The sequence below is a fragment of the Nymphalis io genome, chromosome 3, assembly GCF_905147045.1.
Source record: "Nymphalis io chromosome 3, ilAglIoxx1.1, whole genome shotgun sequence".
Taxonomy (NCBI): Eukaryota; Metazoa; Arthropoda; class Insecta; order Lepidoptera; family Nymphalidae; genus Nymphalis; species Nymphalis io.
This window is the reverse complement of record NC_065890.1, coordinates 7016516-7030632: the sequence shown is the minus strand read 5'-3', so window position 1 is coordinate 7030632 and position 14117 is coordinate 7016516. Positions and strand designations below refer to the sequence as shown.

The following is a 14117-nucleotide window of genomic DNA, read 5'->3' as shown; positions in this document are numbered from 1 at the left end:
TAAAAGTACCACTGGTTCTAAAAAAACATCCAAACTTGAGAAGAATAGGTGAAGGAAACTCCACTGATTTTTTATTTAAAAAGTACTTAACAATAACGTCACATAATATGCGCATCTTTGTTTGATAAAACTGAATGAAATCGACTTACCATTACAGTGTCATTACTCATTATACATAATCTTACAACAATATTACATACACTAGATGCTCGTAAGTTATGCATTCACTTTGTTGATACACTTAACTGGTGGTAGGGTTTTGTGCCAGCTCGTCTGGGTAGGTACCATCAGATATTATACCATCAAATAATAAAGAAATAAATATTCTACCGCAAGACAGCAGAACTTGTGATTGTTGTATTCCAGTTGAAGGGTAAGGAGCCAGTCTAATTACTGGTACAAGGGACATAACATCTTAGTTCCCAAGGTTGGTAGCGCATTGGCGATGTAAGCGATGGTTAACATTTCGTACAATCCCAATGTCTTTGGGCATTGGTGACCACTTACCATCAGGTGGACCATATGCTTGTCCTACTTATTGAATAATAATAAAAAAATTGATAGTTCATAAGCTTGTGAACAGTCTCCAAAAGCGTAGAATCCCATCATAATGAGATATTTTTTCTGATAAATATTACGATTGCCTTTCTCAGGGAGTATTTTCTCAATTTTATTTTATTATATGATAGAAAGTTTGATAGGAAGTGAATGAAGAACCTATCTTAATCCAAAAGAAAAACTGACCTAACACAAAATAACTTTACTTAATGGATAGGTGCTAGCGATATAAAAATGCAACAGCACAAACGATTATGTGTTATTTTGATTGTTTAACTATATTCAGATATACTATATACACTATAAAGTAATGAATAACTTCTTAAAATTAAGCAATTATTTGTCGTTAGCGATATTAATTTAAGGGCAACTATAACTGATATTATTTGTATTTTTGTCAGTTTCGGACAATCGTCTTTAGGATTTCAACTATCAAAACTAAAATAATATAAAGCGGAATTGAATGTGATAACTGCATCGTGTATTTACTATTCATCAAATAAAATAATGTCGAACTTCAACATTGTCATGACAACAAACACCCTTGCCTTTCCCAAGAAAAGTTTTAAAAAAGAACATGCTTGTGTCATTTGTTAAATGTCATCTATCAAATTTCATAAGTCTCATAAAGTCATAGGTAGGCACCTAACTCATAAACTGTAAACACTAAACAACTGCAATAATCTAATATCTTTACTTCAAAATTAGGAACCGTTTGATTATCGGCAGAATATTTTGCGCTCAACTAGCGTAGATACACGCCAGAAAAGGAAGAAGAAAGTACCGTCACCTAATATGTTCAGTAATGTTAATGTGTAGTAAATTCTTATAATCAGTATATTTCGGATTGCTAAAATGAAGATCTTTGTATATTTGTTATACTTTTTGATGTACTTAAAGAAATCAAATTCTATAAATTTAGAGAATATAAATCTTCCCTCAGAACATTTTCCTTATTTCTTTAATACTTTTACTGAAATAGCAAAACAATGTGCTGATGACTCCGAATGTCGATATAGAAATTTAGTTGACAAGAAAGCTTGTTGGGGTTATGAAACTAATTGTACGAAAAGTAATTCTTATCATGTTAGACCTACTTGTCCAGGAGATCATAGAGGGTGGGTAAAAACAAAAGAAGCGCAGTTTGATACATTTTATACCCAAGCCGATTTTGGTAATACTTTTTCTTAATTAGTACATATTGATTATTAAAAATCCTATTTAAATTTTTTTTCTCTTTTTATTTTAGGGTATATTAAAGAACAAATTCAAGAATTGATGGTAATCTGTGAAGCTACTTATCCTCATGATAGTTCATTAGAATGCTCCAAATATTTAAGGTTTGTTATACTACTTTTGTAATAATGTAATAATTTATTTACTTTTATTTTAATTATGATCTATTTGAAACAGATTCTGTAGAGGTCGCAACTTAATGCTTAATTTTCATGGCCTGGTGGGTCGAGGTGACAATCTAAGGTATAAAATGGATATACTTGGTCCTGGTCAAATAGGTAATAGGTAACTTTGAGTATTCATTTCTTATTTTATATTTTGCTATATTTTTATTAAGGATGGTTCATCATCAGTATAAAAACTAATATTGATTATAATTAGGACTACAGAAGTATTATTTATATATTATTAAATACTGTAATAATTAAACATTTCACTATTTGTCTTTTTCTATTCACTAAAAATTAAAGGCTTTATAGCATTTATTGGAATTAGCTCTTTAAGAGAATAGGTCCTACTCCAGCAGTGGTACATTTACTGGCTATAACTTTATACATTAAATTAAATGATTGGATTTCGAAAATAAATAATTTTCCACCATATATTTCTCCATTGCATTAAATCTAATCATATCTAGGAAACTGATAGTATGCTATTAGACTTATAGCCTCTACTTCTAATAATACTACCTGGCCTTATTGAACACTTTATCACTTGATTTTACAAAAGCAAAACATAATCTGCTATGTTTGCTTCTGGATGTTAAAGCATCAAAATCGTTTTTGTTTTCAGTTTAGCCTTGAAAGCGTAACCGACAGAGCTACTTTTGCATATATAATGTTATTATAGATTTGACTTACAAAAGGTTGTAAGAAGTCTTTTTTTTATATGATATTTCAGGTGGTTATTGCCAGTTATATTCCGAACGCTTAATGAAAGAAGCAGAACACATGAGTGCTCTGCAGTCATGGGCACCTGAGTTTGTAAATTTTGTTAAAACATCACAAAGACCCATTCAAGATGGACTGTGTGATATAACAATAGATAAGCCTACCTATATTATGAAACTAGATGCAGGTAAGTTTGTAAACACTATACAAATAGAATGAAGATTTTGTCTTGACATTCATGTGTAAAATTTCAGCTGTGAATATGTATCATCATTTCTGTGACTTCTTCAATTTATATGCATCACTTCATGTGAATTCTACACACCCGTCAACATTTACGAGAGATAATCACATACTCATTTGGGAAACATTCACTTATGATTCAGCATTTAAAGATGCTTTTAAGGCATTTACTATCAATCCTATTTGGGATTTAAAAGAATTTAGGGGCAAAGTAGTCTGTTTTAAAAATGTTGTGTTTCCTCTTCTACCGCGCATGATATTTGGACTTTACTATAATACACCTTTGGTTAGTATGTTATCGTTATTTTTGTTTAAGCTAACTAGTAGTTATCATTTGTTCTATGAAAATTTCTATGAACATTTTTATTGATTGTCAATGAAACACAAGTTATATTTTGTAAATTTTTTTTTATTATTTATACAACATTAATTTTGTTTTTAAAAACAAAATAAATTTTCTTTTTCAGATATATGGATGTGAACGGAGTGGATTATTTCATGCTTTTTCTAAATATATACTTCATTCTTTAAATGTCAAACTGTACCCCAGAATAAATGACAAAGTACGAATTACATTACTATCAAGAGGAACAACATATCGCACAATACTCAATGAAAATGAGATTGTTGAAGCACTTTTGAAAGTAAAGGGCTATCATGTACAGAGAGTTGTGTATGACAGAACTGTGCCATTCACTGAACAGCTAGAATTAACGCACAACACTGATGTTTTCATAGGAATGCATGGAGCTGGTTTAACTCATTTATTATTTTTACCTGACTGGGCGGCTGTGTTTGAAGTGTTAGTATACTAACTTTTTTTGTTTATGCCTTTTTGTTTTTTAATTTGCTATTTTAGTTCAGTTTTGTAACATTAGCATTGCTGAAAAGATGGATTTTTTGTAATGTCGTGAACTCATCTTTTAGTAATAATAATAGTATTACAATTCTTTAGTAGTAAGAAATACTTATTCTTTAGAAATCTTAAAAAATATCAAAATTAGGTAATAACTTCAATACTAGCGAATAAAAAAAAAGGTATTAATTTTTTACTATTTATAAAACACAAGAATAACTTCTCTTCTACTAATAATATTCTTAATTTATAAGGACGTTTTAATTTTTAAGATATAATTGTGAAGATCCGAACTGCTATTCTGATTTATCGCGACTTCGAGGACTTAAGTATGTCACGTGGGAGAACAAAACAAAATTAGTGCAGCAAGACCAGGTAATAAATGTTTATTAGTATTCCGAGTTTTTAATATTTGAATAGCATATATAAAAATATTTAATATTATTTAAAATAGGTAGGTCAATAGGAATACAGACCAATTTATGGTACTTGAGCATCGCTACCCATACACAAACTAAGAAACTATAAGACAGATAACCATCCCTTACATTGCCAATGTGCTACCAACCTGTGGTACTAAGATGTTATATCTCTTATGCTTGTAGCTATACTGTCTCATTCACTATTCAAACTAAAACACAACAATTCTAATTGTTGCTGTTTGTTCTACCACTTATGCCGAGATGGCCCAGTGGTAAGAACATGTGAATCTTAACCGATGATCGTGGGTTCAAACCCGGGCAAGCACCACTGAATTTTCATGTGCTTTATTTGTGATTATAATTCATCTCGTGCTTTACGGTGAAGGAAAACGTCGTGAGGAAACCTGCATGTGTCTAATTTCACTGAAATTCTGCCACATGTGTATTCCACCAACCCGCATTGGAGCAGCGTGATGGAATAAGCTCCAAACCTTCTCCTCAAAAAGAGGAGAGGAGGCCTTTAGCCCAGCAGTGGGACATTCACAGGCTGTTACAGTTACAGTTACAGTTCTACCACTTGGTCTTACAAAAAGCCTTACTTCCAAGTAGGTTTTTGGTTTTGATTGAGATTTTTAACATTTACCTAGATTTAGAATTGAATTAAATTAATTTTTGTCAGGATTTATTATTAAAAAAATTGTAATAAGAATAGAACCCATCTTAAGTTTTTTGAAAGCTTTACTAGAGAGAAAATATTCTTAGAAACTGTTTGTAGAAGTCAACGAATGACATTTACAAGTGTGTGTCAAGCTGTTAGCTAGTTAGCATAGGAGTGACTTTATTATTATTTCCATTCTTTAAAATAGATAAAGATTTTAATATTACATATTCACAAAGTTTTTGGAAATATAAAAAGTCTTAGGCTTAAGTACCTACACACATTTATGTAAAATTGATGATAACTTGGATGCCAAAAGAATCGAGTGTCCATTGTACGTTGCCAAATAAAACCAGCTCGGTGACCTTCGCATCCTCCGCCCCGCTGTTACCTCTACCAGTACCGTGATTGCGACTAGTGGGCCTGCCGGGAACTGGAGGCTTCTTAATGTGCGCAAGAGCCATGGGAGGTATTGCCCAATGATCGCCACGCTGGGCAGACGTGTTAGCGAGCGCAGTAGAGCTCCATCCTCTTAATTATCTGGGATAATTCTTTAGTCTCGCTTCTTTCGACATCCACGGGAAGATATTGGGAAATGGTTTTCTCGTAGTGGAAACACGTGAACTGGTAAAGAATTCCATTTTTAGGAAGTGTGACAAAGATAGGAGTTGCCAAATTTCTTTGTGCGCGATGGAATTTATGTCACAGTTAGGCGGTGACATCGAGAGCCAGCACGCGTAGACTTATGAAGAAAGTTGGAAGGAATTAGAGAGAATAATCCCTCAGATTTCTCGCCATGATACATTCGATAGAAAGCGCTCAGCGCTGCAATCACTCGACGCAATTGTAAAGGCTCGAGGGTGTTTGTGACATTTACGTCGCCAATAATGCGAACTGCTCGAGGGTGTTTGTAACATTTACGTCGCCAATAATGCGAACTGCTCGTCGCTGCAACCGATCTAAGGCCTCCAGTAGGTACTTAGCGGAGCCATCCCACAGGTGTGTGCAATATTCAACGCAAGACCGTACCTGTGTTTTGTACAGCAGACACAGTTGTTGTGGCGTGAAAAAACGCCGCACCTTGTTCAGGACTCCGAGTTTCCGCGAAGCAGTTTTTATTACAGCCTCGATGTAATCTCTTGGACTAAGGTCGCAGCGAACGTCACTCTTCATCATGGCGATTTTGCTTTGTATCTTTAGTGTAGTGCCACAGAGGGAGGGAAGAGGGAAAATGGTGACTTTTTCGCTGTGAGAGCGCATACCTGTGTTTTCTTGGCATTAAACTCAACAAGATTATCAGAGCAATTAGTTCTAACGTCCTATAGAGTTCAATAAAAAGATTCCCCTGCCTCTCCTCAATTTCTGCTCGCCCAGCTACTGCGCGTCCGTGGTATCCCCCATACACTGTACTATCGTCTGCATAGTAATGTATGTTCCCAAGAGAGAGCATATTATTGATATGCAAAAGAAGGAGTGTGGGGGATAACACAGATCCCTGAGTATCCCCCAGCATTAACTAAATGGAATTGTGAAGTGCAACCATCAACTCAGATACGGAGGCTACGCTTATACAGGAAGCTGGCTATCCAGGTGCAGAGCTGAACAGGTCTGCCTGTTATACAGTTATCATACGGTCTGCCGTATGCCGGCAGCTTGGAGAGAAGACTTCTGTGCCAGACCCTGTCGAAAGCCTTGGAGATATCGAGGCTGACAGCCAACGATTCCCCATGCTTGTCAATAGCTTCACCCCAGAGGCGTGTTATGTACGCTAGAAGATCACCTGTGGACCGTTGGTCGTAACCCGTATTGACGATCTTTAATTAGACAATCATCTTCTAGGTAATGGATCAGTTAGTTGTTTAATATCCGTTCCATCATCTTACAAAGCCCCGAAGTGATAGCTATTGGCCGATAATTTGCCCGGTCAGACCCATCCCTTTTTTTGGGAACAGCTTGCACATTAGCTCTTCTCCAAGCCTCCAGCACACATCCTGAAGAGAGAGAAAGTTGGAACAGGCGTCTTAACACAGAAGACAGCTCCGCCGCGAATTTCTTCAACACTATGGATGGTATTCCATAGGGACCGCTAGCTTTCCGTACATCAAGTGATTGCTCCATACGCACATGACGTTGCCTGATTTAGGCACACGTAGTATACAATGTATATCAGATGACAACACTTTTTCTCCCGTACCTCTACTCATAAATGTATCATAATATTAAAGGGGATGAGGAGGCACAATAATACATGATAGTAGTGCATAATGTGGTTTGTCATGCAAGGAGATCTGTTCTTGACTTCGCTGTGGCATATGATCTGACTCATCTGGTCACCTCGCCAACGCGAATCTCAGTTGGAGGATTACACTCTGCTAACCCCTCATCCGGACGGGTGGGTAGGTGGATATCAGTTTTCCGTCTCGTGGCTCGTTGGACTTTAGTCTTGTCCGGAGTTCAGTGACAGTTACGTGCTAAACGGCCTCGCTTTGTATTCGGCTGCTGAGTGTGGAACTAAAGGTCAGCAGACTTTGATGGGATGCGGTCCTTCTTTGCATACTGCTTGTGGAGGCGGATTTGCCTATCGCTGGATGATGCAGACGTCTCGTAAAGGTTGATCCCTCATCCTTATAGTCCAATAACTGCTTGTAAAGTGCAACTGTGTTTGCGCACTTACTTTTGAACGATGTTATCTTGTGCGCACTTGCTAGACATCAGACAACTTTGCAAATCAGGCCCAGATCGATGAACCTTCAAGTCAATAGAGGGAATCGCCCTTTATATATATTTATATCTATATTTAGACTGAAACATAAGCTTTTTTTGTTTCTAGGGTCATGGACCTGGTGGTGTTTCGCATGCTAAATTTACAAATTATTCGTTTGACGTTGAAGAGTTTTTGCGGTTAGTGGAAGTTTGTGCAACATACGTTCGAAATCGACAGGATTTCACTAACTTCGTAGCAGCATCCATGAAAAAGTTGCACGAAGAATTGTAATGTTATTATTTTTATAACTTTTCTCGAATATGTGATATTTACATTTATATCAAGTGCCGTAAGTTAAGCATATTTTTTTACGTAACACTTTATATCTCCTAACATAAAGCTTGATTAAAACATTAATAATTATTCAATACTATCGTATGTGCTGGAAGCAACCAATATATTTTGTGTCTTATTATGTCTGATGGTAGTTATGATACTCGATAATATTAATAATATTAATTATATGGACATTTTAAAAATCACGTACGTGTTAATTTTTTGTAGATATTGTTTGTATTTAATAGATAAAGCTTTATTATAATTACTTTACGCAGTTTCTAGGATAAGAAACGATCTGTGACAAAAACATTCCTATATATTTTATATGCATTTTACAAGTTGATTTATTATGTTTAATAATATATGTTATAATAAATTTACTTGTTGTAGTATTTAAATCCTCTACTAATGATTTGATTGCTGAAAAAATAAATTATTATTTGTAACATTTTGTTAATGTGTTTATTAACAAATTGTACTATAAAATTGGTATCGGAGCAAAAATAAAAAAAAAATTCATGGAACTAAACAATAAATTGATTGTTTCATTATTTATTATATTTCATGTATTTTTATCGTTCTCTTTTCTACGATCAAAGATTATTGTATTTGTTACCTTTTAAAGAAATTATATGATTAAGATCTTATAGGGGAAAACTGATATTAAAGTGATGTCATGAAAGTGATCTCAAAATACAGGTCATTTTAATTTAGTGAGTGTCATAAACGATTCCATGAAGTATGCAGCTTTTGAAACTATATTTTCTCTGTCTGTATATCCTCAGTTAATCGGTATAATTTTTATAATGTGGTCGATATTTGTATTATTTCCTTATTGTTATAAAAATCGAGGGCACAGTACATTTCGTAATATATAAAATTAAAATAAACATTAATAAAGGATACTTTTAAAAGCAATTTGGAATCGTTAGTTAAGAGTTGAAACTCAGTTAACTTTATATAATTAAATAAATTAAATTCTAAAAGGAACGACGTTAACTTTCGACGTTTACGTATGTATACATGATGATTATTCTGTTACTGCTCTTTAATCTTAATTAAACTTACAAATTTTAGTAAATGTACTTACAACAAGGCCGTGTTAAATTTAGTTTAACTATTTTTTTATTCGGTATCAATATGACGGAGGATCTTGATATCTTGCTTGGCTTACGAGTTATAATATTACGTACTATTTTAAAATAATAGTTTATTAAATATTTCTAATATCCTAATATATTTCGTTCCTTGAACGCAAGGCTCGATTTCGGATACGAAATAAGACAGCTTCAAAGGAGATTTGTTTCCGAAGAATCTAATTTTAAAAATTAGTGAAACAACCAATAAAATATACCAATAAGGTACTTAATTTTATTGCAACCTGAGAAAGCAAAAACATTTAAGTATTATTTTTTTATTTGCCTTATAAAATAAACTTATATCTTGTAATTAATAAATAATAAAATACCCATATTTATAGATCTTTTTATTTTTTACTAACCTTCACTTTAGTCTTTAGATTTCAGTTATTGCTATGAGCGGAGCCCTTATGGTGAATACTGTGACAAAAATATTAAATAGTTTGTACTGTGGAGCTTAAAGATATTGGTAATATATAATATTAGTATACGGTCGAAATTTTTTAATATACTTGAAATTGAATCTTTTTATAAGGGAGTTGTCTATATTAAGATTCATGTTATGTTAATGTTGTTGTTATGTTAATATTTTAGATTTTACCCCTTCGAAAGAATAGAAGTTAAATAATAATAATAATAAATGTTTATTTACAGATAAATATCCATAGTGTTATTTACAAACTTAAAAACTATGTTAGTACATATATTAACTATTTTTTAGCATACATCCGTATGTCAGCCTGTGAATGGCCCACTGCTGGGCTAAAGGCCTCCCCTCCCTTTTTGAGGAGAAGGTTTGGAGCTTATTCCACCACGCTGCTCCAGTACGGGTTTGTAGAATACACATGTGGCAGAATTTCAGTGAAATAAGACATGCAGGTTTCCTCACGATGTTTTCCTTCATCGTAAAGCACGAGATGAATTATAATCACAAATTAAGCACAAGAAAATTCAGTGGTGTTGGTGGCCCGGGTTGAACCCACGATCATCAGTTAAGATTCACGCGTTCTTACCACTGGGCCATCTCGGCTTTTTTTAGCATACATAAGGGGTCCAAAACAACGAGTAGAAACATGAAGTTGCCCCCAATTAAACAATGGGTTATCCATTTTCAGCATCAATGCATTCAGGCTTAAGCAATGAAATATAAACATTCGCCAACCGATCAATTTGTCCGCTGTGCTCATGCGTCGTACAACACGTACCGCGTATTTAACGCAATATTTAGCTACATAAAACGTTTTTAATTTAGGTGTAATTTGTTTGGATAAGGATTAATATTTTGTGATAATTAATCTAAACTACAGTTGACGTTATTTTTAAACTAAAATGTTTAATGAGCACCTAAGATAGATAATTATATTCTGTTGCTGAATACATTTCGCTCGTAATACTTTGTATTTTAATATCTTTTATAGTTATGGCAGAGTTCAATTCTGGAAATTATAGAAAGTTTGAACGTAGCTCCCGAAAGGGAAATTTTAAAAGGAAATCGATTATCATTATGTGGTGGTCGCAGAAAAAGCAAATTATATATTATAATATGTATATTATTAGCTTAACATTAGGTATAGGTATCTCTTTAGATTACCGTAACAGCCTGTGAATGTCCCACTGCTGGGCTAAAGGCCTCCTCTCCTCTTTTTGAGGAGAAGGTTTGGAGCTTATTCCACCACGCTGCTCCAATGCGGGTTGGTGGAATCTCTTTAGATTAATTAACAATATTTTTTATCATTTGTTTGATTTATGTATATATTATACAGCAAAATCAGCTCTCAATATAATTGAACCGACATAAAATAAATAACAATATAAAATAAAGATAAAAATGCATGAAAATAGGTAGAAAAAAATATAATATATAATTTATTATATTGATAATTTGGATTTCTTGGTTTAATTAAAAGTTTAGTGTTTTATACCTTTACCAAAGAAGATATTACATTTAAACCAATCTTGTAATAAATAAAAACTCTACACTTACCGCTATTTTAATTTTGAAAGCACTGCCGTTCTCAACAACTGCAATTATAACTCGTGAGATGTCTGGTACAATAATTGTTTGGGATAAATGCGATTATCAGTCATGTTTGATTTGATTGTAGGTATTGATAAACACTGTATTACTGTTACCACTTTTCCTTATATAAAAATTTCACGAAAAAATTAAATCATTCCTCATGGAGGAACGTAAATAAAAGGCTGAAAAACATTTAATGACTCCTCATTACGTACTGGCTGTCTGAATCAGTTTATGTAATTGAAATGAAAAAAAGAAGGATTTTAATTGTTTTTTATTTCATAGTTTCATTGTCATGACAGCTCGCTAATTTTTGCTGTTTCGTTTTTTACGTTAGTAATTTATCTTGATCAATTTTGTAATGTTCAGCGACGCTGAATTCTATCGAGCGATCTGTCACTTTAATTGAAAATGTATACATTTATAATATGTAAAAATTCCCCAGTAAACAATCCTTCACATTTACTTTTAACATTTTATTCTCTCTCACACGTAACTTGCAATATAATTTAATACTAATTAATATTTTACAATTCTATTACAATTTTCATTGGAATCCCTGCAATCTATCAACCATCAAACAAGTAATTGTTTTCGTGTTTTGTTTTTTATATCGCTTAGTTTTTATTCGCTCAATAATTTCTAACCAGTGTTAATTTCGTTAAAAATATTACCATTATTCACTAAAAATCTCGAAATAATCATTAAAAATCAGTAAAACCTTACAAATAAATGTTTATTTGTGACATTAATAAGTTATACTGGCAGACTGAATGCCCTATACGTATATATAACGTAGGTATACCCCACGAGATTGGATGAGTTATGCAAACCATAACAAGATTTAATATGCATGAAATAAGAACAAACTCACTTGCTCGCGGAACTCTTATTTTTTATTCGCTAAGTCTTAGCTTGTTTTTTATTTTATTATTTAAAATATGTAAGCAGACTGGCAAATGGGCCTCCTGATGGCAACTGCGCATCCCAGCATCACACCGGCTCTCACACCCTTCAAACCGGAAAACAACAATTCCAAATAATCCTACTGTTCTTCTAATGCTATAAGATTTGATGTTGATATTTTAGTTGGTTCGGTTGTCTCATTAAAAATACACTCAAATCACATTTTGTTTATAAGATGAGGAGAGTTCTTCCTTCTTTCTATTTTAAATATGCTATTTATTTTAAATATGTTTTAGTGGGTATTCCGCCGCGTTCCCACACCTCATGTGGTAGAAAAGCGTAAATGCGTTTTCCAGCTAAAAAAAGGAAACATTTAATTATTTTATTCTCATTTATTGCGTTCACTGGTGGTACAGCCAACTAATTTATTGTATCTAGTTACATACATTATATTATTAAAGTAGATTCTTACAAGCAAATTAGTGCATTTTTTTGGATTGCACTAAAATTTAGAGTTTAAATTTGTTTATATAACACTGCGCATTTGTTGTTTTTTTATAGAATAGGAAGGCGGACGAGCATATGGGCCTCCTGATGGTAAGTGGTGACCAACGCCCATAGACTTTTGCATTGTAAGAAATGTTGACCATCGCTTACATCACCAATGCGTTACCAACCTTGGGAACTAAGATGTTATGTCCCTTTGAGGGTGAGTGAGCCAGTGTAATTACTAACCGGAACACAACAATACCAAGTACTGCTGTTTTGCGGTACAATATCTCATGCACAAAGCTCTACCATCAGTAAATATGTAATAATAAAGTATGTTATTGGCGTCTTCGCTACACCAAATTCTCACTACACTCAATTGCTTATATCGTCACAAGTAACGTAGAAACGCCAACAAACAATTCATTCTTTTCATATATTATAAAGGAAGATCATTTACTTAAAACCAAAATAGAAAAAAAATATTGGTCCCTGTGGAACACCCATTTTTAATAAAGATTAAAAAAAACAAAGCAATGAGTTTAAACATTTTATTTTATGTTTAAATTAAATAAACGCCTTTTATGTTTCAAATATAATTTAGATAAATCAGAGAATACGCCAACAGCATTTTGTTTCTCCCTTGCTTCGTATAATATATGTCTAGCAGTCCATTATGCCCATGTCGGTTGTGGAGCGACCTCTGGTACAACTGCATCTATGTGTAGTTATATGCTGTATATTATAATGTATATTTTCTATATTATATATCTAAGTGTGTGATTCGATAGATAATAATAGATGACAGAAGTCTACAAACATGTAGCATAAGTTGTACAAACAACATTATATGAATTATTTCTTAAATTTAATTATTTAGTTATTTTTGCTCTTAACATACACAACTCACTTCTTATACTCAGAACTCATCAATACCTGCACAATGATCTTATTTTTACGGGAAGTAGCCGAACTGCGAACGAGATGTTGTAATGTCTAAGTATGTGGGAAGAGTGCAAAAACAGACGCACTTTTTAATCCTTATGTAAACCGACGGAGAAAAATCAAACGTAGCTTTCAGTGCTTTCCGAGGCACGGATGTGTAAACTGCTGCTACTTATAATTTATTGAGGGACAACACCAATAACTTTTTAATAAATCTCGATTTGGGACCTGGTCTTCAGGAGCTGTAGCATTAGCAGGAGCATTAGGCTAGCTACTAGACTAAGCAGGCAATTTTCCTGTTGTGATGCAAAATGGGAAGCCTACAAATTCGAGCCTTCAAAGGCAAAAAATTATTACGAAATTGTATATTATTTAAGTAGATAACGAAATAAAAAATTACTACCCAAATAACTAAATTAATTAAGAGGATTTTTTATATATGGTAATTATGTTTCTCGTACATTTTCGAAATTTTATTGTTGTGATATAAGTACAGAAACCCAAAGATAATTATTATTTGTTCGAGCAGCGGTAAATCGTAAAACAATCGTGTATGGAGGCAATATTTACAGATGGAAAATAATGAATGACCCAAGCCCGCGAGCTCCGAGCGTCGTGGTCATAATTTTTGATTTAACCAGATTGTATCGCTAAATAAGAATCAACAACTAATTGAAATAAATCCGAAGTTATTTTAAGATGAAATCTTTAA

The 14117-nt window shown here is 33.3% G+C and overlaps 1 protein-coding gene across 1 annotated transcript; it reads left to right on the top strand.

Moving 5' to 3' along the window:
• The first annotated feature begins 1196 nt into the window (after nucleotides 1-1196).
• LOC126780883 (EGF domain-specific O-linked N-acetylglucosamine transferase) lies at nucleotides 1197-9379 on the top strand. The gene is made up of 8 exons (XM_050505559.1): nucleotides 1197-1732; nucleotides 1808-1898; nucleotides 1972-2072; nucleotides 2695-2871; nucleotides 2939-3213; nucleotides 3395-3729; nucleotides 4056-4158; nucleotides 7694-9379. Exons 1-8 carry the CDS (start codon nucleotides 1414-1416, stop codon nucleotides 7856-7858), a joined length of 1566 nt encoding a protein of 521 aa, XP_050361516.1. The 5' UTR covers nucleotides 1197-1413; the 3' UTR covers nucleotides 7859-9379.
• Nucleotides 9380-14117: the final 4738 nt, after the last annotated feature.

Bases quoted from the DNA above. Each gene is read 5' to 3' on its own strand.
- LOC126780883 (XM_050505559.1), top strand. From the start codon at position 1,414: ATGAAGATCTTTGTATATTTGTTATACTTTTTGATGTACTTAAAGAAA. The intron at 3,214-3,394 runs GTTAGTATGTTA...TTTCTTTTTCAG, and splicing joins TTTACTATAATACACCTTTG to ATATATGGATGTGAACGGAG. The intron at 3,730-4,055 runs GTTAGTATACTA...TTAATTTTTAAG, and splicing joins TGGGCGGCTGTGTTTGAAGT to ATATAATTGTGAAGATCCGA.